The sequence below is a fragment of the Gopherus flavomarginatus genome, chromosome 17 (assembly GCF_025201925.1).
Source record: "Gopherus flavomarginatus isolate rGopFla2 chromosome 17, rGopFla2.mat.asm, whole genome shotgun sequence".
NCBI lineage: Eukaryota > Metazoa > Chordata > Testudines > Testudinidae > Gopherus > Gopherus flavomarginatus.
Genome location: NC_066633.1, coordinates 8,635,444 through 8,661,788, shown reverse-complemented (window position 1 = coordinate 8,661,788; position 26,345 = coordinate 8,635,444). Strand labels below are relative to the sequence as shown.

General features: G+C 44.9%; 1 protein-coding gene and 1 long non-coding RNA gene across 4 annotated transcripts in view; one reads left to right on the top strand and one right to left on the bottom strand.

Annotated features, from left to right (window-relative positions):
* Positions 1–26,345, bottom strand: part of VAV2 (vav guanine nucleotide exchange factor 2) — a 316,987-nt gene that overhangs the window by 67,038 nt on the left and 223,604 nt on the right. For all 3 annotated transcript variants that reach the window (XM_050926981.1, XM_050926983.1, XM_050926982.1), the window contains exons 4-5: positions 25,229–25,297; positions 4,404–4,506 (exon numbers count right to left, since the gene is read on the bottom strand). In XM_050926981.1, coding sequence (XP_050782938.1) covers positions 4,404–4,506; positions 25,229–25,297 — 172 coding nt within the window. The remainder of the gene's footprint in view (positions 1–4,403; positions 4,507–25,228; positions 25,298–26,345) is intronic.
* The window catches only part of LOC127036231 (uncharacterized), a 243,702-nt gene that overhangs the window by 39,604 nt on the left and 177,753 nt on the right, over positions 1–26,345 (top strand). The gene's annotated exons all lie outside the window — the stretch shown is intronic.

The following is a 26,345-nucleotide window of genomic DNA, read 5'->3' as shown; positions in this document are numbered from 1 at the left end:
CAGTACCGAGTCTGCAATACGGGAGAATTACCACTCTTTGTACAACCCATATGAAAGAGCGCAAGCCAGCATATTGGCCAGACAGAAACCAAACTCTCTTAGTCACTGTCTCCTACTTACCTGCATATATCTAATCTGAAGCATGCAGAAATATAAGCAAAACCAATTAACATTATACATTTGGTATTACAAATTGCCTTTTTTTAAAAAAAAAAAAGAAATGTCCACCAATTTTTCTTCAACATTTAGATGAAATTAAAGGCCACTATCATAAAAATAAAGAACTTTATGCTTTTGCTAGAGAGAAGGAAGGGAAGTCAGAAGCTAAGAAAACACTGAGGACCAAATCTTCAGCATGCGTGTATCAGGGTAGCTTCTCCGGAGTCAGTCACTGACCTTCAGTGTCTGCATGAAGTATTAAAAAGGGCATAATTATGAATTCATAGATCATAAGGCCAGAAGGAACCCTTAGATCGTTTAGTCTGACCTCTCACATAACACAGACTAGAGCAGAGAAGATCATCCAGTTACCTCCATACTGAGTGCAATAACGTATGTCTGGCTACAGCACCTCTTCCAGAAATGCACCCAGTCTTGATGCGCAGACTTCAAAAGATGGAGAATCCATCACTCCCTTTGGTAGTTTGCTCCCATGGTTACTCACCCACACTGTTACAAAGTCCTTGTTTCTAAACCTGTGCCCAGAGTTCATCTGGTTTTAACTTTCAGCCATTGGTTCTTAACACGACTTTCTGCACTAGATTGAAGAGTCCTGTGAGTAACTAGTATTTTCCTCCCCACCATCAAATCACGTTGTGATCTTCTTTTGGGTAAACCAAACCAACTGACCTCTTTGGGTATCTTTACACTGCACCTGGGAGCAAGCTTCTCAGCCCCAGTCCACACACTTGTGTTAGTGGGACTTGTGCTAGCGCTCTAAAAATGGCTGTGTAGATGACGTGACTTGGGCTCTTGAGTCTGGAAGGGCCGGGGCTGGAGGGTTGCGCTTGACAGCACAAGCCACAATACCAAAGTAACATCTACACAGCTATTTTGAGCGTGCTAGTGGAAGCCCTGCTAACACAAGCCTGCAGAGCAGGGCTTTCGCTCTCAGGGGCAGTGTAGACACACCCGCTAAGTCTCTCCCTACAGGGCACTTTGCAAGTGTCTTAAGGAGCTTACTGTTCGAGTTTTCCTTGAGGACAATCCAGTCTTTTTTTGAAGGGGGCCTCCAGGAAGGTGGTTGTTGCTTGAAAGGTCATTTTTAGGGTGATTGGGATATTGTTTCCTCTTGCTGCAAGGTCCCGTTGGTGGCCACCCTACATGGTGGAGATTGCTCAGAGTCCACAACTGAGACCAGATGTTCAAAAAAGCCCCATACCCAACGTGCTGAGCACTTCAGAAAACCCAGCTCCAGCTGGGAGTGCTGAACCCGGCCGAAAATTCCAGCCTCAGTGTGGCTGGGGACAAGCCAGAGTTTGCACCTACTCAGCTAACAGCACTTCAGTCCCAAGTCCCCATTAGTTCAACGGGCTGAATGTCTTTAGGTTACGTCTACACTATGAGATAGGGATGTGACTCCCAGCTTGCACCAGCATACTAAAAATAGTGTAGCAGCCGTGGGTAGCACGGGCTGCAGCAGCACAGGATACGGTAGCTGCAAACTCTATTTTGCCCCGGGAATAGGCCTAAGTGAGGCTACACCTTCTGCTGAACTGAGGCTATAGATACAGAACCTGCATCTTGCATCATCATACTGTTCTCAAAACGATGGTGATAGCCCAAGATCTCAGCCTGTGTTGTAACAGAGAGGTGCATCAAAGCCTCAGGACTCAGGCATGAGAAAAACAGCATGGAGCTGTTAGAGCCAGGAGGGGGCTGCACCTTTAAAACATCAGTCTGATTCTAAGCCTTCCAATAACCACCTTCCTTGAAGTCCTTGAAAAGCTATAAAAATAAATCTCACACTTGTTACACCCATTTAAAAGCAAATTAAACCTCTGATAGGAGCAGACTCCTCCTTGGGAACGACAGCGTGCATGGATGTATATATTTGGTTGGCGTCTTTTAATGTGCATTTTTTATTGACATCTTCACATTTTACCAACATGCATTAACTTGAAAGCATTCAGCAGTTACTTCGAAGATACTGAGGGAAGGGAAATGGTTTATTGAATTTTTAAATCAGAGGCTAAAGCTTTTATTAATCAGCCATTAATAACAATATTCAGGACAGCATAACAAAATCTGAGGTTGTAAATATGAAATATGCAAAATGAGCCATCACAACCAGTGTGAACGAACCCCAGGATTTTAGGAGAAGCATGTCGGGCATAGATTGCTTCCAGAAAACTGGGGGAATGACAAGTGGGGAGGTTTTCCTTCATTTTAGCCTTACTTGCACTAGGGAATTCTACCCCCCAAAATCCCACTAACGGCATCAGTAGAAGTCCTAGTGCAAATAAAGCTCCTGTGGGTGGATCTCTTAGGTTGCATCTACAGTTTGAGCTGGGGGTCTGATTCCCAGCTTGTGTAGACACACTCATGCTAGTCTTGTGGCCGTGGCAGCACGGGCCAGCTGCCCTGAGTACAACCTGCCTGAACCTCGGAGGTATGTACTGGCGACAGCTTGTACTGTGCCATTGCTGCCTCTGTTACTGAAGGTACACTACTCAGATGAGAGCATGTCTAGGGGAGCTGGGAATCACAGCCCTAACTTGTAGTGTAGAAGTAGCCTTAGTGATAAAAATGCAAGCAGCTACTGGTGTTTCCACCGGTGCTAAGATCAGTGCAGCTAACCCAGAACTAGCACCAGTGGGAATTCCTTTATCACGGTGCTTAGCACAGAAACAGCCTCAAGACCTGACCCTGGGCATTGCTGAGCCCCCTCAATTGACACTGATTTATGGGTGCACCCTCTCAAGGCTGGGCCTTCAGAGACTCTGATTCTGATCTCGATTAAACTAGCAGACTCTCTGTCGAGGTCTATGAATTACACCAGGTGGAGCACGGAGGAGAGATCAGAGCACACATTCCTGGCAGCTCAATGACAGAATTTGCATCCTGGGCTCACTTGGACTCCGCAAAGCAAAGTTCCTGCCAACTCACACCTCTGGTTGTCAGCTGCAGTGATCTCTGATTTACGATTACAGGCCTCACTCAGGGAATTTAATTGACCAGTGAACCTGTCCATTTATCCTGCTTTCTCCCAGAGTTATGAATCTTGGCAGCTGTGGTGTGCAGCCAGAAGACAGTAATTAGAATCTACATGGATCCCGGGGGTGGAAGAATTTCACATGAATCTCAAGAAATTTGGACATTCATGCTCCAGTGATGAGTTCTCTTGAAATTTTCTATCAGCAGAAACAACAAATGTAGTGCATCTAAACGTTTAGCTGGGAAAAGAGCCTCCTTGGCTTTTATCCTTTTTCATGATACTAATTATTTGGTAGCATGCTCCAGAAGGACATTTTCCATGTGCATTCAGTGTAATATACCCCTCTGTTCCTAGACAACACATGGCTTTGTTCACAGAGTAAATGCTCTAAGGGAGAAATTCTCCGCCATGCAGAGTAACGTAGGCAGCATTTAAGTCCTCAGAATAGGACTTCGGTGGTTTATCAGCGTTGTCCCAACCCCTCTGCACAGGGGAGAATTTCATTCCTGAGAAATTCCAGACAAAGCTTGGTACCACAGAAGCAATAGGGATTGATCCAAGGCCCACTGAAATCAGCATGAGCCTTTCCACTGGTGTCCATGGCCCTGTAGAGCCTAGAGCCCTGTTATAATTCCCAACCTCGTGTAGCTTTTGGCTGCGACTTTCAAAGCTGCCTAATGGATTTGGATGCTCAAATACCCATTACAATTAATTCAGGGAGTCAGGCATCCAACCCTCCTAGGCAGCTTTGTAAATCTGAGCCTTAGGATATACCAGAGCTGGTGGATTTTAAGTGGTACAGTAAAAATATCCAAGAGAAAAACTACATTTTCATTGCAAATATCTGCAACTCACCTGGACCTAAGAATACTTGCAGTGTCAGACACACAGCAGCCTAATTGTGCAGGTATGAGTCACATTGCTCGCCTTAGAAAGGGCTGAAGCGACACACGCTGCTTTGGCTTAGCAGCGCGTTCGTATTTTTGCACTCCTTTACAATGGGGATTCTTAGAACTTCTTTCCTCCCACCCTTTAGATGACAGCACCATGAAAAGCCTTTGAGGAATCCTACAGGATCAGCTCAATCACTCTTCCTCTCACCGTCTCCCTTTCCCCGGCCACCTAGCTCACTTCCAAGGAATGACTCAACCAAGTCTGAGATCATTATCTTTCATCGGTGGGTGCACTGCGTGTTTGTTTTTAACCCCCCTTCAAGATATGGTATTTAAAATGCATCAGTTGTTACCATGGGTTGCTGAACTTCCACTTTGATGATATCTTCGTAGATATCATCGCCTTCATCTTCACAAGGGACGCAGTCGTAAATATCCTCCCCCAGATCATGTTCACTGAAAGGAGAACAAGAGGATTTAGAAATACAGAGGATACATTCACTATAGGTAGATTACGCAAGTGAGCCATAGCATCCAGTAAAGAAGGGGGAGGGGGAAGAGGGAGAACTCCCCCACCCCCACAAAACGGTAATGTCCTCATTTCTCTTTCCCATTTTGCATTAAGGAGGAACTTTTTTGGTATCAGCTACCGCAGTATGATTTCACCTCCACCCCACCCACTTGGATGCTGGAGTGATGCAAAACACTTTGTGGTGTAAGCCCAGGGACCATAACCGTCATCACGAGGTGGCATGGTCTAGTGGATAGGAAACTGGAGTGGGAGTCAGGAGCTCTGGGTCTTACTCTTGGCTCTGCCTTGGCTTCTCTGTGCACTTTTATTTCCCTCCCCTGCTTTTGTCTGTCTTCTCTATTAGACTGGGAGCTTTTCAGGACAGGGACCATCTCGCTAAGTGTTTGCGCTGTTAGCTCGGGCCTATGGGCACTACTGCAATCCAAACAACACCTACATTTACACCAGCGTCTAAGGTAAAACTCCACAGCTGTATCACTTCTAACAGACCAGCCTATTTCAAACATCAGTAGAAACTGGCTCCCCTCCTGGCCCCAAACACTGCAGCTGTTTATAGCACTTTGTCTGTTCTAAGCACTGGTTAGACATCAGGCCATGGCTACACTAGAGAGTTGCAGCGCTGGTGAGGGGGTTACAGCACTGCAACTTAGGATGTGGCCACACTTGCAAAGCACGGCCAGCGCTGCAACTCCCTGGTTGCAGTGCTGGCTGTACACCCGGTCGAGCCTCGGGTGTAGGGATTCCAGCGCCGGTGATCCAGCGCTGGTCAGCAACTGTAGACCCCACCAGCGCTTTTATTGACCTCCAGGGTATAAGAAAGTATCCCAGAATTCCTGTCCACAACAAACCGGAAGAAAGGGAGAGCTCGGAGTTCAGCCAAACTGCTTATTTAAAAAACAAACACAGCTCCTGTTTGCTGAGCGAGCGGAGGCAGGCAGGGGAATTACTTTGGAATGTTCACAGCTGTTTGCTTGAAGAGAGAAACAGCACGCTCACACGGCAGGGGTGGAGGGGGAAGTCCGTGTTGAGCAGTTGCTTATCTGGTCTGACGGGTATTTAGCAGTACATAATTTGCATTTAGTGAATGAGAGAGGAGTGGGGGTAGGGAGTTAGAACTTTTAAAATGATTGAAGGTAGGCACTGTGTGTCTTCCAGTCCTTAGAACTTGCAAGGCAGGGAGCTGAGAACAGTGTCAACTCCAAAAATCCATTCTGTCTGTCTCCTCCACGCTCCCTGTCACATTCCACCCCACCCCCCTTTTTTGAAAAGCACGTTGCAGCCACTTGAATGCTGGGATAGCTGCCCACAATGCACCACTCCCAACAGCGCTGCAAGTGCTGCAAATGTGGCCAAAGGCAGCGCTGGTAGCTGTCAGTGTGGCCACACTGCAGCGCTGGCCCTACACAGCTGTACGAACACAGCTGTAACTACCAGCGCTGCAAAACTGTAAGTGTAGACATGGCCTCAGTTAATTAGTCCTGCCAACACCCCTGGGAGGCTCACAGATTCATTGATTCCAAGAGCAGAAGGGACCATTGTGATCATCCAGTCTGACCTCCCAGGAGACGTGTACACTGCACACTAATCCTGGGTTCGACTCCGGGTGGAACCCAAGGCCCTCTTCTGTCCACACACAGATCAGTCTGACTCGGCTCAGCAAGCATTCAGGACCCTGCTAGGCAGGTGGGTCAGAGGCCAAGTCCCACCGCGACTTGGTTCCGAGCCCTGTCACTTTGGAGTGTGGATGCATCTCAAGCCGCAGACCCGAACCAGAAGGCCTGCACAGAACAGCGTGGACACGTTAGCATGACTAAGAGACCTAGGTTTAGCAATGGTAAACCCAGGTTTACAATGCAGTGTGGAGGCTCAAGCATAGGCTTGGGAACATCGGGTCTACAAGGCTGGGTCCCACAGACCTGGGCTTAGTGAGCAGTGTAGACAGGCTACAGACAAGATCGGGGCCAAGATGCAGGGTACTATAGAAACACCGAGTGAGAGTCCCTGCCCCAAAGAGCATTATTATCCCTTTTACATATGGGGAAACCGACTGAGAGGTAAGGGGACATGCCCAAGGTCACACAGGGAATCAGTGGCAGAGCCACCATTAGACCACAAGTCCTCCTCACTCCCAGCCCTGTGCTCATTCCTCCAGAAACTTGCCTTCCGACTGGCTTGGGGGAAATGCATGCGGCTGATGAGAGCCCTGAAAACACAGATGTGCACCCAGTTGCTTCTTCGCTATGAAACAGATGAAAGAAACAGGATCAATGTTCTTGACACTTGGTTACTCTTTCAGCTGCCCCACAGCGTTGATGAACTGTCAGCACATGAAGAAATTGGCCATTCATTCCTATTCCACTTAGTAAATACCGGCTCAGACCCTGAGCTACTATCCATCAGCGTAGCTCCATTGCCTCAGATGGATCTAAGCCAATTTACACCAGCTGATGGATCTCGCATTTTATCCATGGTGCCAAATTCAGACCTGGGCCAGCTCCATTAGCTCCAACAGATTAGCCCTCATGTACACCAGGGATGAATCTGGGCCACAGGGGGGCCTGGAGCAGTAGCTCATATGCTCTTTATTGGTAGTATTGGCACTGTAACAGCACTCAGAGGCCGCAAATAGGGCTGGGACCTGCCTGTAGTAGCTGATGTACAAACACATATTAAAACACAGACCCAGCTCTGAAGAGCTTAGAATCTAGACTTTAATCATTGGCACATACACGTACCCCGCAGAGAGAGAATGAATGACTGTGAGCAGCAGAAAAATAATTCTGTATAGGATTTTTACAGTCTTATTTTTCAGGTGCTAAATATCTATTACTCTGACCATCTCCTATATGTCTGATACCACACTTACATTCTGTTACCCACATTCCCAAAGCCGTCCGTATCCCGAGGCATAATTAGAAGTAGGCTTGGCACAATTACGCTTTTATTTTTTTTTAAATAATTTTGATGGGTAACATCGATGTTTATTTTTAAGCATTTTTTAATCAATTTAAATTTTCACAGTTGTGGGCATTTATTGGGGGGTGGCGCGGGAGGGGGTCCAGATGATTATTGTTTAACGACAGTAGACACTGAAATTGAAAAAATTAAAGCTTTATAGAACCCAAATTGTCAACATCACATATCAAAATATACAACGTAACTGTCCTTAAATCAAACTCTAACAAGTCCTCAAGCAGCACTTGTCTTTCGTTACCTATCTGTACATTTTGATCCTCAGCAAAGAAAATATTTTGTCACCAGTTTCTGTGCGTACGGGGAAATAGACGTTTACTGATAAAAATCTAATCCTTCCAAGCCTAATTATAAGTGTTAATGGGCTTAATAAATTCTACAGGGTTAAAAACAGCAAGGTGGCTCTCTGAGACCTTGAACTGTCAGGTCAAGTTTATGCTAACAGTTGCCTGAGCTGTAAACTTCCAAAAGGGCATCTGAACTGTACTCTTTCTCTTTCTTTTAACTCAAAACGCTTGTGGCGATCTTGCAATCAAAACACAAAGCTTTGTTTCTTGTAGCACAAGAGGAAATATTGCCGCTCTGTGCCAAAGCTTTCTTTAGACGCTGTGTGTGATAGAATCATGCATCCTGTGTTCAAAGCCGTGCTCTGGCAACCTTTGCTTGCACAAGTCATTGAAATGCTAGAGAAGATCCCCACACAGCCAGAAGAACAGGGGAAGGTTCAGGCGGAGGGGAGAGCAGCACACAAAGAGATTATATTTAAGCAACAGATCATTATTGTTATTATTTTAATTAATAAATATAACTATTATGGCAGTGCACAGAGACTCTGATTGGCCCCTACTGTGCTGATACAGATCCCAGATCTGGAGTCAGATCAGGGCCGGCTCCAGGGGTTTTCCTGCCCCAAGCAGCAAAAAAAAAAAAAAAAAAAAAAAAAAAAAAAAGCCGCGATCACGATCTGCGGCAATTCAGTGGGAGGTCCTTCGCTCCGAATGGGAGCGAGGGACCCTTCGCCGAATTGCCGCTGAATACCTAAAAGTGCCACCTCGCCCCCGAGTTGCCACCCCAAGCACCTGCTTGATAAGCTGGTGCCTGGAGCCAGCCCTGAGTCAGATCCATATGGAGGTACTCCTGCACGTGCATGGGGCCCTGCTGACTTTCATAGGACTCTGCGCAAGTGCACAGGTCCAATAGGGTTGATCCAACTGGGGAAATCAGGATGCAAGAGGAAGACACAGAGATGACAGCCACATTCAAATAGCCATTGCCCACTCCCATGATTTTACTGTGAGTCTTGTGATTTTTGGTGTGTTTCTTAAAGCCCCAGCTCCTGGAGTCATGTGAATACATGCAAATCTCAGCTTTCGTTGTTACAGAGTGAGTTTCTACCTTGATGGTTGCGAGAAAAACTTGAAAACACAACTCAAGTGCACCCTAAAGACTTATGGGGAACAAAGCAGACGGTAAATGAGAAGAAACCAACGTTTTGTAAAAGTCTCATGATTTTTACACCAAATTCATGATTTTTGAACACTTGGGATTGGTGATATTGAACTAGAAACATGAACCTGGCCTCAGCTTGATTTTAAACACATTTCTTTTACTTTACACACGCACGGAGAGAGAGAATCAAAGAAACATGGGCTTTGGATTTACAGTGTTTGTTTCATTCAGTGGCTCAGTAAATCTAAAAGAGGCTAAATGCTGATCTCAGTTATTCTGATGTATTATTTATACTGAGGTAGCATGTACCAGTCACTGATCAGCAATGCACTGTGCTACGTACTGTACACACATGGTAATGCAAATAATAATAATAATAATAATAATAATGGTCCCTGGACTGAAGGGCTTGCAATTTAAGCAAATCCACCCTGCTTCTTTTAGGCTGCAGTAATAGAGTAACCTGCATTTAGGGTGACCAGACAGCAAATGGGAAAAATCTGGAGGGTAATAGTAGCCTATATAAGAAAAAGACCCAAAAATCAGAACTGTCTCTATAAAATCAGGACATCTGGTCACCCTACCTGCACTAAGCTTAGTGCAAAATACCAGATTTGTGGGTAAAATGATCTTTGACCTTCAATATCTTCCCAAGAGAAGAATCTGGGTTGAACAATGGCTGAGTCCACTCCCTGAGCGATTTCTAACTTGTCTCTGTGCTAGGCAATGTATTTTTAGAAGCCTGGATTTGAATTATTTTAACTCTCCCTAGAAAAAACATAAACAACTCTTCAGGATGAAACTCAAAGCAAACTGCTGACTGACCAGCCAAAGATGCTCACACATCAATGCAGAGGTAGCTAAGAGGCACAGAGAATAATGTGATATTCTGCAGAATCATAGTTGACTGAGAGGCCTACTCTCAGAAAAGCTTTGAAGAGGGCAAACAAACATTCTTAGCTGTGTGAAGAACATCTCCTTCTGCCAGAAATAGAAGGGAGCACGTAGAAGTCCCAATGCCTTGCAGCATAGAAGGAGAGAATAAGATAGACACAAAATCCAACTCAGGATCAGGGCTGGCCAGATAACAAGACCGAAAATATTTGCAAAAGTGGGTTTTATTTCTCTTTTACATGCCATTATTTCCATTTCTAAATAGAGATGTAGTCAATAAAAGTATGTTTTTAAATAAATGCACCGGTGTTCTGTATCAACTCTGTTCCTACCGAGCGATACGCTGTAGCTGCTGTAATACCCACTAATAGCCAGCGATCTGTCTTCCCTTCTTCCAAGTGTCGTCGCTGCAGTTATTATCTGTCCCAATATTTGTATTTGAGCTCTTCTCCACAGCCAGAGCGACTACCTCCAGATTCCCCATTTATCTTCCATTCCAGCAGGCACCCATCAGATTTCTAGCTGCATCGCCATGCATCATTCTGGTGGTTGGAAAGTCATTAGGAAGCTTATGGTTGAGTTAATACCACACCTGCTATTCCTTCTATCAGCCAGCAGGACGATGGACGGGGTGACCAAGGCAAAAGAGCCCCGTGTGAAGCCCCCAAACGATGCCAGCCCAGCACCCACATCTACTGCACTGCCACGACTAGAAGTCTCAGTGTTTGGTGCCAGAGCATCGTTCTGTTTCCAGCTCCTGCACTGCCGCTGGCTTCCTTGCAGTCCTCACTCTAACATGCATCCTGACCATAGGGAATGACTGGAGCAAAACCAACACTGTAGATCAAATGTCTCCTGGTCACATGGGCCCAAAACGTAGACAGACTAACTGATCGTCTCCCAGCCTCATGAGGCCCAGCTCAGTAACATGTAGAGCTTTGAATGATGGGAAGTCTCAATGCTGGTGACAGAGATCTGCCAGCCTGCTGCCAAAGCCCCCAAGGATAAACAGAAGAGACAGTGTCGTTAACTTGCTCTAGATAGATGGCACGGGGCCGCCATTTACCCCTGAAGAGTTTCTCTTGACAGCCCTGTACCATCCTGATGTTAGGTAGAGAAATAGAACAAGGCAAGCAACAACCAGGATGTCACCATCAAGGGCGCAGGCTGTGGGAAGCAGACAGAATGAGGAAGAAAGCCCTTCACTGCAGCTAACATTGGACAACCTATTATACAAACCTCTCCCGCCCAACTCCACTCTCCAGCAACCAGCATTTAACTCCGAGCTCTCCAGGGCGAGGATCAAACTCTCCCTTTGATTAAGGCTCAGGAGTAAACCACAACCACATGAGCGAGTGAGGTGGCCTTCCTGAGTTACAAGTTGGCTGAAAGTCACAGATGGGTTAATGTCCATGGTGCTGAGAACCCACACCACCCACTGAAGTCACAGGGAGATGCTGGTGCTCAGCACCTTTGACAGTCAGGCCAAGGTTTCAGAATGAGAAATCCATGTGGCAGTTTACACCAAATGAAATCAGGAGGAGGTGGGACTTCAGGGCTGTTTTTTAAGCTTATGCCCAAATAAATTTGTTAGTCTCTAAGGTGCCACAAGGACTCCTCATTCTTTTTGCTGATACCGACTAACACGGCTATCACTCGGAAACCTGTTTTTTAAAAGTCATTTTACATGTGTATTGTCCACAACCAGGAACTGAAACCAGGCCTTCAGGCACTAAAATCATGAGTCTCTGCCATTTGGCCTAAAGGAGTCATTCCTCTAGGTGGCAGCAGTAGGAGGCTCCCATCCTTGGTGGACCAGCCACTAAGCATGGGCTGAATACAGAATGAACAGTGAGTCACATGACAGGTTACAGACAACGAGTCTAAATATCACATGGGGCACATCCGGCAGAATTCTATTAGGGTAAAAGTTGATTCTGTGACTTATTTTCACTGAGGGTTTGACTCTTCCTCCCCACATTCATTCCAGTGTATTTCTCCCTGAGTTTCCCCTCCTTTCCTCTTTAATCCTCTGAATCAGCTTCCTGCGAAGGTTCCCATCCTTGACCATAAGCACCCTTCTGGCTTTTACAGCCACTGACTAGCAGTATCATCATTAGGACTAGATTGTCCCCACAGGCACAGTGGCTCAAGAACCCCAATGCACAGAGGCTCAGAACTCTCACTTCCAGCCTCCTCCATTCAGCCCATCTCTCAGTGTTAAGGGACCCTGGCAAGAAAGACAAGCTCTCCCTCAAACTAAGACTGGGGTCTTGCACTGCAATTATGCTCTTAATATCAAAGTGCAAACCATTTTCTGAATGACAGGCTGCAACAGAAACACCGAGAAACACAAGCATCAGTTAGATTAATCCATCCTGGGGCTGAAGCGTCAGTATTTAGGGGATGAGGGAACATTGCTAATTCCCACTAACCAGAAGAGACACTAACAACGACAGAATTATGTGTGGGAGCAGCTAAGAGTCATGTATGTAGCTGTTACTCACACAATCAGTCTCACCGATAACAGTAATTATCATGATCAAAAGCTCCAGAACGGTCCATTAACACCTCAACAGGAATTTTGTTTGCTTATTTTGACACCTGTGGCTTTTCCCGTTAATCAGTACTGTTCACACTTCCTAATGCAGCCCAGCACTTAGTAAAAGTGAAGTATGCACCTGTAGTTAGAAGAGATCAAGAATAAGAACACGGGGTTCTATTCCCAGCTCTGCGACAGACTTGCTGTGTGACCTTTGGCAAGTTATTTAACCTCTTTGTGCCTCAATTTCCTTGTCTGTAGAATGGGGATGACAATACCCACATCACCGGAGAGATGGTGGGAAGCAATTCGAGTCTGTCGTTTAAATGCAAAGTTCTAGAGCTCCAAACAGCAAGCAGCACTGGTGTTACAATAATGAAGTCTCAGGACCTTATTTACGAAAGCATTTTCCTTTTAAACCTTTGCTGAGAAGTGGAGAGGGACTGCTATTCTTGGGGTGAACTATCAAACATGTAGATCGGACAGAATCTCCCAGGACAGACTGTCGGTTGTAGAATCCTTCTGCTTTGTATATTACTGTTGACATCAGTGCTTTTCGCATATTGATTTTCATCGATCTTTGCAAGTCACGTGCCCCAGTTGGAAATAGACCACTATTAAAAAAATACATCAAGAGGATTTTAGTCTATAGCAACTTAATAACAGGGCATCACAGTGACAATGAACAATGGCCAGATGCTCAGATGACATAAATAGCATCATTCCATTGATTCAGTCAGAGACGTGCAATGTTAAGCCAGCTGAAGATGTGGGGTAAAATTCTCAAAAGAGCCTCATTCCTGTTTTCAAACGTGATTTAAGACCATAGGAGCCTAAGTCTCATTAAAATGGGGTCCAGGCGCCTAAGGGCCTGTGACGGTTCTGGGGGCACCCAGGACAGAGTCACGTTGTTATCCCCTGCCTCCAGTGTGATGGTATCTTGCCTACATGGGTGTCAGCGCTCTAACTCTACCAGCCTTCCAGCCGCTCTCCTCTGGGCTGTGCCAGCCCAGTTTCTGCCTTGCAGGTTAATAGGATGTGTGCCCCCGTCTCCGAGTCCCTTTGAAGCTTTCCCCTGGGATACCCAGCTCCTAACACTGGCTACTCACAGAAAGTCCAAATCCTCCGCTCCCGAAGGTGCAGTGTACTGCAGATCACCAGTTTCACCTTAAACCACCACTCCTGTAAAATGCACTACACTCGTGAGCACTTCTAATAAACAAAAGTAGGCTCATTTAAGAAAGAATAGTGATTTAGCTAGAAACAAGAGAGTGTGGTGCGAACAAATGGGAACAATACAAAACAAAAACACAAAACACAAACCTGGGTCTACGCTTATTGATAGTTACCTTTTCTATTTAATAAAGTAGGTTTCCCCACAAAGTTATGCCTGTTGCAGAGCTGGCCGGTTTCACAAGAACCAGGATCCGAACATTCACGAAAGCTCTTGCACGCCACAAGGGGTTTCCTCAGTGACTAGATACCAAGTGTTTCTCCCTCCTCCATCTCATATCGAAACAGTCTTTTGTTTCTCTTCATAGACAGCACCATCTCCTGTCTTGTTGTAAGTTCCTTTGTACACCTTCAAGTGGTTTCGATTGTTTGCAGTTGCCGTTGACGGTTTCCCATTAGAAGTCTTGGGACTGAGCAAGGCTAAACAATTCAGTTTTGCATTACATCACTGGGTAAACAGAGGGAGAGGGAGGGAGAATGATAATTCTCCCAATGGGCCTTCACCAAGACACTTTATCTCTGGGTAACCAATTTTTACTCCAAGTCCATAAAGCATACTTTCAATATCAATACATTATTCCTTACATAGTACATCAATATACATACCTCTCACAATGATTATGAAGCTTGACAAGTTACAAACTTTCCTAAGATAAGTTACATGCTACTCTTCATAGATAAATATGCTGTAAGACGTGCTTGGTGTAGTGAGTTTGTTAGGACCGAGGTGAGAGGAGTTTGCAAAGAATCAGGGATCCTTTGCTAAGGAGCCTCTGTGTCAAGGGACCAAAGTCACTTTTGAAAATAGGACAAAAGCTCCCTCAGTCACATCAGTGGTTTCGAAAATTTTACCCTGGTCTATAGAGAATGATCTCCTTGCCAAAGGATTTTTGAGTCACCTTATAAAAGTGTGTAGCAGCAATATCATTCTCTATTCTACAAGATACAGTGCTCTGGTCTATAAAATGTGTTTAAACTCCCCCCAGAGAAAGGATAAAACTTTATATTAAATTCTACTGGACTTTTCATAAAGCTGCGGCATCACTACTTGGTATCTAGGGATGCGAACAGAAGGATCTCACAGATACTGTGCCCAGGTTTAGCATCCATCAAAGCAGCTGACTGCAAATATATGTTTGGAGAAAGATGCTGTGTACGAAAGAAACAGAGATTGAAACTCACAACTCTTCGGAGGCAGATTCTTGGATAATGTAAGGCCAGAATTGTAGCTGTTTAATAATTTTTTAAAGTTCTATAAAATCTAGTATTAATAGAAACATTTTAAAAGGAGTTTAAAATGAATTTTAACTGAATTATTTCAATGAAGTATTTCTAAATCAATTATTTCTTTGTTCCTTCTGTGGTCCTAGCAATTCACACATCATGGTGTTATGGCAGAGCCGTCACTACTGCCAGCCGTAGTTGTTCTACCATGAGGAGACTGGTTTAATATCATTATTTAAAACAGATCTTTATTTGCCTTGCTTTTGAGCCTTTAGCGGTCACTTTTTCCATGCTTTTCTCTGTGACCATGAGAGCTAGAGACTTACTATTTTAAAATAAAAGCTGATATTCTCATGTAATCACCTGACTCCAGGAGCTGGGTCTTTAAGAAACTCCCATATATTGCAAGACTCATCACAAGAGCTATCAGCAATGTACACAGAAACCAAAAAGTAAAACTGACTAGAAAGAAGTGCGTCTTTCCACAATATTCACCCCAGTCCAGTGGGCCCAAACTCTGCATTCCACAGCGACTCCCCCTTCCCAGGTAAGAGCTTCACAGAGACATGGGATATGAACAATGATACTGCAGGGATTGCTTCATGGTATGCACTTGACAGAGAGTCCAACCCCGCTTCTGTTGAAACCAGAGCAAACCATTGACACCAATGGCATCTGTATGATGTACACTCCCCTAATAGAAACAGTCGCACCTTTTAACATATGTGGCTGCCTCTATGTGCTGGAGGGTGGCACCACCCTTATCCTGTGTGATCATATATCATGGAAAGGCCCAGGGGAGAATCAGAGGTGGTACCGCTTCCCTGTCTCCCGAATAACATCAAGATACAGGCTGACAGGCAAGGGGGGGATCAAAGTGCAATTTACATTTCTGTTGCAGGGCAGCAACCTAGGCGCAGCATGGGGGACTGTGCTGTGTGCGCTAGTTTCTGGCTTTAAAGAGGCTTCTCGTTAGCCTGACTGTTTGCAGCGTTGGGAACACTTGCGCAGAGGGGTCAATTTGTGAGGAAAATAAAGCTCAGTCAATAACTGAGTATTCTGCTACTTTCCTGCTTCAAACCTGCTTGTGAACGAAACTTTGTGTGTGTGAAGGAAAATTTGTGTGTGTGTGTGTGTGTGTGTGTCCGTGTCCTTTCCTGGCTAAGCAAGAGCTATAGGATTGCACAGGAATTGCTATAGAATCCTATTGGTTTCACCCAGATTACGTTCTGCAGGGCATTTCCATAAGCTGCATTCTAGCAGGGCCGCTCCCGTTACGAGTCTCACACGACACCCACTGTGTTTGCACGTGTGTATCCAAATCCTTTCCACGGAACAATATGCTTTTCTGAGACAAAGCAAAGTCTGTTAGCAAATCTGTCCCTCGCATGAGCGCACGAACCACACTGGAGTTACACCAAGGATGAACATGCCCCCAAACAAAACAAAACAAAAATTAGCTGCTGAACCATCAGGATCCAGGGTCACTTTCTCTGAAAGTCTTGTAATGTTTTCCAGTGTACTGAAGAAGTCAGCTGTGCCCGGCACATCAACGCAACTGTGTTTAAAGGAAGGGAAATAGTAAAAAGTATGATACATTTTAATGCCTTGAGCAAAGCCATATTTAGGTCACTCTAAGTGCACAGCAAGCTACGGACCTGTAGATTCACACCCCGGCTCGCCACACTCTAACTCGCTGCATAGACAACTCCATATAGGTTTATAGAAGAAATAAAGAGTGGTACCGAGGACGGGGCTCAGTATCCTATGGGCTTTCAGTCAGTCCCTCTAGGTAAAATGGTCTTTGACCTTCAATATCTTCCCAAGAGAAGAATCTGGCTTGAACAATGGCTGAGAACCAGTGATACCTTGTAAAGAAGTTTTCTCAAAAGTGGGTTTGTGCCAAGATGCGGAAGGTTTATTTTTCCCAGGGCTGCCTGTGGGGGTGGGGAGCAAGTGGGGCAATTTGCCCTGGGCCCCGCAGGGGCTGCCACGAGAATATAGTATTGTATAGTATTGCAATTTTTTTATGGAAGGGGCCCCCAAAATTGTTTTGCCCCAGGTCCCCTGAATCCTCTGGGCGGTCTTGTGCATGAGTGGAGAATTATGAGTCCAAACATGCCTAGACTGTCGACAAGGCTTTAGTCAGGCAACCAAAGTTAGCTCTCTGCTGATCTCACCGCCCCACGAGTAGCAACATGTCCTATACCACTTAGTAATGAAAATCCTGCAGGAAATTCCTCCTCAGACAGATTTGAGAGAGACAAAAAACATGCATCAAATACGCACAGGTGTGAAAAGGGAGGGAAGGAGATGGTTTTGTATTGTATCAACAATTCCACTAGTGGGAAACTAACTGTCATGTTAGCAAACCCCTCAGCCCAGGTGCCAGTGCTGAGTATTATTATTATTATTTGTATTATCAGTGTCTAGAAGTCCTAGTTATGGGCCAGAACCCCACTGTGCTAGGCTCTGTACAAACGCAGAACATAGTCTGTCACTGCCCTAAGGACCTTACAATCTCAGTAGTGGGTAGGCTGGATTATCACTCCCCGTCCCTGAAACTGAGAGTTAAACTTGGCTTCCTTAGGACGATTCAAGCTTGCATCTTTGCCTGCTAAGCTATGAATGAAAGACAAGTGCCACATTTATTCAACAAAAGGAGGAATACAATGACATTAGGACAGAAATCAGGACACATGAAGGACGTTTGAAGATCCTAGGCATATTTAATCAATTCGCACATGGTCAAACCCAAAGGAGGGGGAAAAGCAGCCCAATGACAGGCATCTTTGAAAAGTTTAATTAAAACCCACTCCTTCAGAGAAGACACATTGCAAATCATCTAACATGGTCACGTTAGAGGAAGCAGTATTGGCGCCTTTCATCACTCACTGAGGCAGCACCGGGCACAGGATCAGGGCTCGGGAGACCTGCATTCTATTCCTGGTTTGGCCGCTGACCTGCTTGGTGACCATGAGCAAGTCACCTTGTCTGTTGGTGCTTGTTTTCCCTCCCACTGCCTCCCATTTTGTCTGATTGAGCTAGCGTCTTAAAAATAGCAGCATAGCCACAGTGACGTGAGCAGTGTGTGTGTGGGGGGGGGTCTAGGCACCCCAAGTACGTGCCTAGGGTCTCGGATGGGATCATACTCAGTGAGTTAGCTACTCCCACTGCTTGCACTGCCCAGCTATGCTATTTTTAGCACGCTAGCTTGATGACAGCTAGCATGGGTATGTCTTCTCCAGCTGGCAATTCTACCTGCCCACTCCAGGTGGATGGACCCATGGAGACTGTAAGCTCTTTGGGGCAGGGGCTGTTATACCCTGTCTAGCTCAAGGGGCTATTGATCTTGGTAGGCACCGTGAGACACTACTGTAATGCTAGTACCAATCACATAAACCCAACCCTCTCAAACACAAGCGTTTCTAAGGGATACACGTTTCCATGTCAGGATGGCTGAGCATTTGAGTTCTGTTAAGACTGAGCCTTCCTCTGCAGGCTTGGGTTCAAATTCTACCCTGGAAAGCATGTTCACCCTGAGAGCTACAGTGCACTCTACTCGGGTCCAATAACTTCAGGAGCACCCTGCAACTACATTCCTGGCATGTGTGTGGAATATGCACCCACCTGAAGTGAGGTATTTAAAAAGGACAGGATAGGCATATAGTCGCTTCGCCAAATCTAATGTTCTCCACAATCCCCTAGCAGCTATGATTGTGTATTATAACAGTACCTAGAAGCCCCATCTCAGAGGGGAGTCCCGTGACGCTAGGCACTGTACGTACATATAAGAGCCAGGCCCTGCCCCCAAAGAATGGACAGTTTAAATGAACAGGACAGAAAGAGGTGGGAAAAGGGGATAACAATCTCTCCTCTTTTCCAGACAGGGAAGTGAAGCTTTAAGAGGTTAAGCAGCTTGTCCCATCACACAGGAAGTGTCAACTGAACCCACGTTTCTGGACACCCATTCCAGTGCCTTAACCACAACCCAGTGTATCTTCCCTTACAAGTTTTCCTGTAACAACCCTGTTCTTCCCTCGCCCCCACAGGTCTTGCTCAAAACACATTGTCCTAAGTTTTCCCACATGTACTTTACAGCTGTTTGGGGAAAACCCAAAACAAACTGATGTACAGAATCTCCCAGTATTGGGACATTCCTCGTTTCAGAAAGGATCAAAGAAATACCCCCTTTTTTTTTTTAATGGACTCCAGTTCATCACGGAGATTGACAAGCTCTGCCGTCAGATGATGTGAAATGAACCAGAACAACAACATACAACGTGTAGGGCAATGAAGCCAAAATGGGACTGCTGGATTTTTACGAGCATAAAAGGACTGCGTCATAATAATAGTGGATACAGTCGATCAGATACACCCTACAGAAGCTTTTTGATGATGTAAAGAGGACAGGGATTGATTGGTTTCATAAATCTAATGTGACAAAATAAGCAGAATGGGTGTAAGAGTCAAGAGAGAAAATTTAGGTTAAATGTTAAGTAAAACTTTAGAGTTGTAAGAAAGATGAGGGCAATTTAAGAAACCATCAAGGGAGGCTTGGAGATGGGATATGGCCATCTGTAGATACAGTCAATGCTAGATTGGACAGCCATCTATCAGAATTGATTTCAGAATGATCAAATCAAGTCAGCCGTGATGGGGGAGTGGGGGGCTAGCAGACTCACCAGAGGTCCTTTAGGACAAACAGTGCTTTGATTTTTATCAGCTGGTGCCAGTGAAACAGGCTATTGTCTTATCACCAGCATCTGGATCAATTCTGGATGAGAGCTCAGCCTCTACCATTTTCAGTGGTCTTTTCCCCATAAACTCTGTGATCAGACCTCTCTGTGGCAAGCTGAAACATTTGACATCACAGGACTCCAAGAGAAACTGCACAGTACAGAAAACTGATCCCCCTCCTCTCCCGATCCCCTACTCACAGCACTGCGCTTGCACTGCTTAAACTCACTGGGCCTTGCCATCTGCCCCACTACACCAGCTTTCTCCAGTCAGCCATCTGGCTAACTGAAAAGAAAACATAGGGGGCGGAGGCAGGGAACTCAGCAACCTTTAGCTCCCTTGAAAGATTTGTTTTTTCTTAACCTCCCTTTCAATGATCAGTCCAATTTTTATGAACTGTTGTTGCAAATAATTATCTCTCGATCTTCTGAATAGGTTGCCCTCACTCCCTTGGCAGGCAATTCTGTGTTCAGAATACGCGACTCGGAACCTCAAATCTGAAAGCACAATGTGTGCATCAAGGCATGAACGTTCTTCACATGCTCAAGTTTCCCTGTGGCAAATTTGACTTGCATTGAAAGAAACAGCTTGTTTGTACGATACATATAACCCACTGAGCACAGTTCTATTGATTTATATCAGTCAGAGATTTTTCTTTTGCCACAGAATGTTGTTGTTGCTCTTACAGTAATTACAATAATAATGTAACAATTCTATGGCCATTGAGGATTTCCCAGTTGTCAGTGTGCTGCGTGCCCTGGCTTCTTGGGAGTTTTGTAGAGAAAACGTGGCTGGAACTCAGATCCTCCTGCTTCAAAGGCTTACTATCACTTAAGCTAGAAGATGAAAAATTGAAATTTCAAAGCTTTTCACCAAACAGAAGTTCTGAAAAATTTATATTTGGAAATATCAAAATGCTTCATCTCAATATTTTTGATCAAAATGAAATATTTCAACATTCCAGAAATTAAAATGTTTGTTTTGGTTTATTGAACTGACCTGAAAGTCTTTGTTTCAAGTCAGTTCAAGGTTAAATCACATTCTTTACAGTGGTGTGTTGCCCCATGGGAGTCATTGTTTGGGAGCCAGATTCCCACATTCTTGCCTTTGGGCCAGGTTCCCATGGCTAGACAACATGTCTGATGATGCACCTAGATTCATGTACGGCAGATAGGGATCTAGGGTTATAGTGGACCACAAGCTAAATGAGTCAACAGTGTGATACTGTTGCAAAAAAAAAAAGCAAACGTGATTCTGGGATGCATTAACAGGTGTGTTGTAAACAAGACACGAGAAGTCATTCTTCCACTCTACTCTGCGCTGGTTAGGCCTCAGCTGGAGTATTGTGTCCAGTTCTGGGCACTGCATTTCAAGAAAGATGTGGAGAAATTGGAGAAGGTCCAGAGAAGAGCAAAAAGAATGATTAAAGGTCTTGAGAACATGACCTATGAAGGAAGGCTGAAAGAATTGGGTTTGTTTAGTTTGGAAAAGAGAAGACTGAGAGGGGACATGACAGCAGTTTTCAGGTATCTAAAAAGGTGTCATCAGGAGGAGGGAGAAAACTTGTTCACCTTAGCCTCTAATGACAGAACAAGAAGCAATGGGCTTAAACTGCAGCAAGGGAGATTTAGGTTGGACATTAGGAAAAAGTTCCTAACTGTCAGGGTGATTAAACACTGGAATAAATTGCCCAGGGAGATTGTGGAATCTCCATCTCTGGAGATATTTAAGAGTAGGTTAGATAAATGTCTGTCAGGGATGGTCTAGACAGTATTTGGTCCTGCCGTGAGGGCAGGGGACTGGACTCGATGACCTCTCGAGGTTCCTTCCAGTCCTAGAGTCTATGAATCTATGAATCTATGCACCTCCCATGATGAACCACACAGCTCGGTCAGAGGGAAATCCTCATTGCATTATGGGGCATGTAGTCCTCAGGGGTGCCTGACCCTAGGAGAGAATGTGAGCCGGAACTATAGCTACTGTAAGGCAACGTGCTGATGGGGAAACACAGTGTGATGTTTTGTTGAACTTTGAAATGAAAGGCTTTGAATAAGTTCATCAAAATTAAATATTCTGCTTTAGATCAAACTAAATATTTTGTACTGGCAACACTGAAATTTTCCCATGAAAAATTTTTATTTTGCGGAAACTGCATTTTTGGTCAGAAAATATTTTGGCTGGAACATGCACAGCAAGCTCTACTCCTAACCCTTTCAAATACATAAATGAACATGTGGGCCAAACCCTGCTCGCTTCACTCACACAAGCAGTATCACTGAAAACAACTGGTGAAAACCTGGCCTGACGGTAGTCAACAGCAGCTTTGCCATTAACTTCAGTGGGGACCAGATTTCACCCAACAGGATTGCTTGGCCCCATGTATGTATTGGTCCATCCAAATATTAGGTTTGTGCCATTATATCTCCTGCAATTCCACCTGTGTGCACTAGAGGCATTAAGGATGAGATTTGCAAAAGCACTCAGTATTGGCCAAACTCTGCTCCCATTTAAGTTAATAATAAAACTCTCAATTGGGAGCAGTTTAGACCAACTCCGTTTATTTACTATGTATGTAAATGCTCTATGCGGCATTCCTCTGCAGTGGCTATCCATCCCAGGCTGTATCCTACCATACTGAAGCATAGGTGCTGGAACTAGGGGTGCTGTTTACAGTTCCAGTCAATGGCTCTCAGCAGCCCCACTATACAAATTGTTCCCCTGGGCTGAAGTTAAGGAGGATAATTTGCCTCCATTATTGATGGAAGCTTTGACAGTTATTTTAAGAACAGGGCTACAACCCATTTTAGAAATAGTTGAGGGGGGGAACGGGCCAATAATCTGCAGTAGAATTATGTCTGGGTGGCTAATGGGGGGGAAAATACAGAGCAGCAAAAAGCAGTGAAAGGTTTACAAAGTAGGGAAGATTGTTACATGCGGTTTTGCTGTTCAATAGTGGTTGTACTTCCTGGAATTGGATCCTTTTACAGCTTGCTGTGAAAATCATTTCCCAGCACCTGAGAAACATTTAAGGATGGGCTCGTACCTTCCCCATGGCCGCTGGATGCTAAAGACATTTGGGACAGTGAATCATTTCCAGCTCAGGAACGACCTCTTCTTTTCTCATGCTATCCTGGGCTTGCCAGGATGCAACATTATTGCACAGTATTTGGTATTGTGCATCTCAAATTAGAGTCTTCTTGTGGAAGACAGAACGAGAGACCACTACTAATGGATCATGCTTCTCAGGCCACCCCTCACGGAGCTAGAACGTTAATATTGAGGACGTTCCTAAGGGTACGTCTACACAGCAGCTGAAGGTGGGATTGGCAACTCGGGTGGACATACATGCACTGGCTTTGATCGATGGGATTGTACTCGGGCGGATCTGAGCAACCACAAACTTTGTAGCCTGGATCTCACGAGGAGGAGAGAAATGTGAGGTTAAAGAATGCAGCGAAACTGGGACAGTGAGAAGCCTTATTTTTATTGAAAGACAATGGGAGTGGGTTTCCTAATGAGTTAGGCTATTAAGTCCATTAGGAACTTAGGAAATATATTAGTCCCATTTTACCAACTGGGAACTGAGGCACAAAGAGATCAACGGCAAACTTTTCCAGTCTCACAGGGGCTTTGTGAGGATAAAATCCATTAATAATCCATCCCTTACTCAGGTAATCTGGGAATGGGGGTTATAGAAGAACATATACAGATAGAAAGGAACAGTCACATCCTAGAAGCAGCACAGACCAGCAGCAGAGTAATTACAGGTGTGAATCCTTCTTTTTAAAGTATAGTCTGTTCCTTGTATGGAGCACAGACTGAAAACATTTATTTTAAGGAAATTATTGCCTGCCCACACTGCCTGGATCACAGCCAGCTCCAATAGCCCTAATCGCTTTAGCAAACACCAGGAATTCACACACAAATGTATTCCCCAATTTAAAACATGCATATGGGTCAGAATCAGAAATTTTAAAACCCAATATTAAAATGATTTTAAGACCATTAGGAGGGGGAAAGTCTTATTTTTGATAGGGGCCCTATACATGTTAAAATGTATTCAATCAACACTGCTAGGAACAAACCACAAGTTAGGGACTCAGATATACTCCATTCCAGGTATCAATTTATGATTTACTTTTGTAATAACTGAAGCCATAAGGAACTCATTGGATTAAGCTTTATTATTTACGCTGTTGAACAATAATATTTAACTGTATAAAGCCATATATCCACCCTTGCAAATTTTCTCCCCATATGAAACGGATTGCACGTTACTGAAATCCTGGCCCTGCTGAAGTCAATGGGAATTTTGCCATCAACTTCAATGGGGCCAGGATTTCACTCTCTATGATTTGGTTCAAGGTTGTTAAAAATCTTCAATATTGTCACAATAACAGAGACAGACGCCAGAGATAAAGATAGAAATGGATCTGCCAAAGGCATTCCCACAACACACCATATGATCAGACATAAATCCAATTAGTCGTGTGTTTGAAGCCCTAAAAAGACTGGCTGACATTTTCATTGTAGCCTAAGGGAGTTAGACACCCCACTGCCATATACCAGTACTCATCGGCTCCTGTGAAAATCCCAGTGTAGATGAACACACTATTGTGGAACTACAAGAGCCGCAACCAGATTCCAGCTTTACTCTAGTGACAACATAAAGGCGAGTGTCCCTTATCTCCCATCACCAAGCGTGAAAATCACCGATTGGGGAGCGCCAAAGCCAGGAACCCCACAAACCAATCACTGCAGACACTAGCCTGGGACTCGGGAGACCAGCGTTCAAATCCGGCCTTTTCCACAGAGTTCCTGTCTGGCCTTCAGCATCCCCCTCTCTGTGCCTCAGTTCCCCATCTGTACATTGGGATATTAATACCTCCTTTCTCCTTGCCTTGTCTATTTAGACAGTTTCCTCAGTACACACACAGTCAGGATCTTGTTCAGGGTCTCTAGTAGACTCACTGACCCCTCTCTCCCATTCCCTACGGGACCCCATGACATTTTCTCCATCTCTTGTTTTTCCAGTATGGCCATTTCCCAAGTATCTGACTTTCTGGACCGCATGCTCCTCCGGTCTGGGACAGTGCATTTTTGTAAACTGTACAGTACTGAGTGCACTGTTAGGATTAAACAGAGCAACGGGGACACGTGATGTGGAGTTTCCAGAATTATGCTCTGCACAAGACCTTCGTGTGTGGATTGTCTACTGATCTGTAATCCCCTAACTACCTGCTGCTGAGAGGAGACAGTTAAAGGGGAGGTACTCCCATCTCTGAGCTACTCCTGACTCAGACAATCAGGGGAATCACATACGGTCCCCATGTATTTAAATGGGATTTAGAGTTATGGAGGAATCTTCATAGTCTTAGCCTCCAATTACCTCCCATTGAGCTCTGTTAGAATTGATGTCTCCCAGCGCTCTACATGGGGAAAAAAATCCAGACTATTGTAGCAGCACAAAAATTTCTTGGCAAGAACATAAAATAGGACAGCTGGGATCTGAGTGCCGGGTCTCCCTCTTTGATCATTCCTTGCCGAAACTGAATTGCGACTTTTTGTTTGTTTTCTGCACAGCCACTTACTCAGCCAGTTCCTCCAAGCTCCGATAGACGTCATCATCGTTCTCTGTGGTCTCCTCGGAAGGGAAGGGTCTGGAAGAGAGGAGAGAAAAATACATTATTGGTAATGCTGACCTCTTGCACACACAATCATCATTTACTCTAGCCCATGAGAAATCAGATCAGCACATCATGTAAAAGAGGGGTTGCTTTGGAACAAAAACATCCATCAGTTTTACACTGATTTGTATGACACATATCCAGCCCCACGGGCATCAGCTTCTGATAAGACCTCTTCTCAGTTTTCAGCTTGGGCGCAGGGTTGTGGCTGCAGTAGGAAATTAGGTCATACTAGAGCACAACGCTAGGGAAATCCGTTAACTATCGCAGTGTTAATCAGGACTCTGCACTCAATGGAGACACGGACAAGATGCAGTTCACATTGTGGCCGCTGGCCATGGTTAGCCCTAGGGTTTATCCATGACACAATGTCAGACATGACTTGTCCCTTCCTGCAGGGGTGCAGAGTTATGTTTGACATTGTGTTCGTTTACACGACTTGGGTTTTGCTCTACCCCAGCCAAATCGCCTCTTGAATACAATCCCCGTGGTGCCTATGGCGATACATGCATCGGTGATCACAGGACCCTCTGGGTCTTGGCCACCTTGGACTAAGATTTAAAGGTATGTGGCTAGAACACAGTAGCTAGCTCATGCTAACTAATGCTCTCTAAAACAGACAAGGCAGCTCGGATTAACGTATGCTGAGCCAGTCAAGTTGATGCCTAGGCTCCAACAAAACTAGGTGATGGTTGTTGGTTTGTTTTTTCTTTTTTTTTTTTTTCGTGGGGAGGTTGGGGTCAGGGGGGTGGTTGGCAGGGTGCTACCTGTACTTTCAAGGGAAACTCCACACCAGACACTAGGCTTGTTCCTCCATGGCCTTCCATCTCATGCCGGCATTTATACCTGGTGGCAACTGGGCGTTAAAGGCTAACAAATCACAACTCTCCATTCCCGGTGAGAGCATTTTTATTATAATTATTTATTGTGTGTTGCGGTAGCACCCAGGAGCTTCAGTCTTGAACCAAAACGTCACTGTGATAGGTGCTGCACAAATGCACCTTTGTTTCTGCAAACCCAA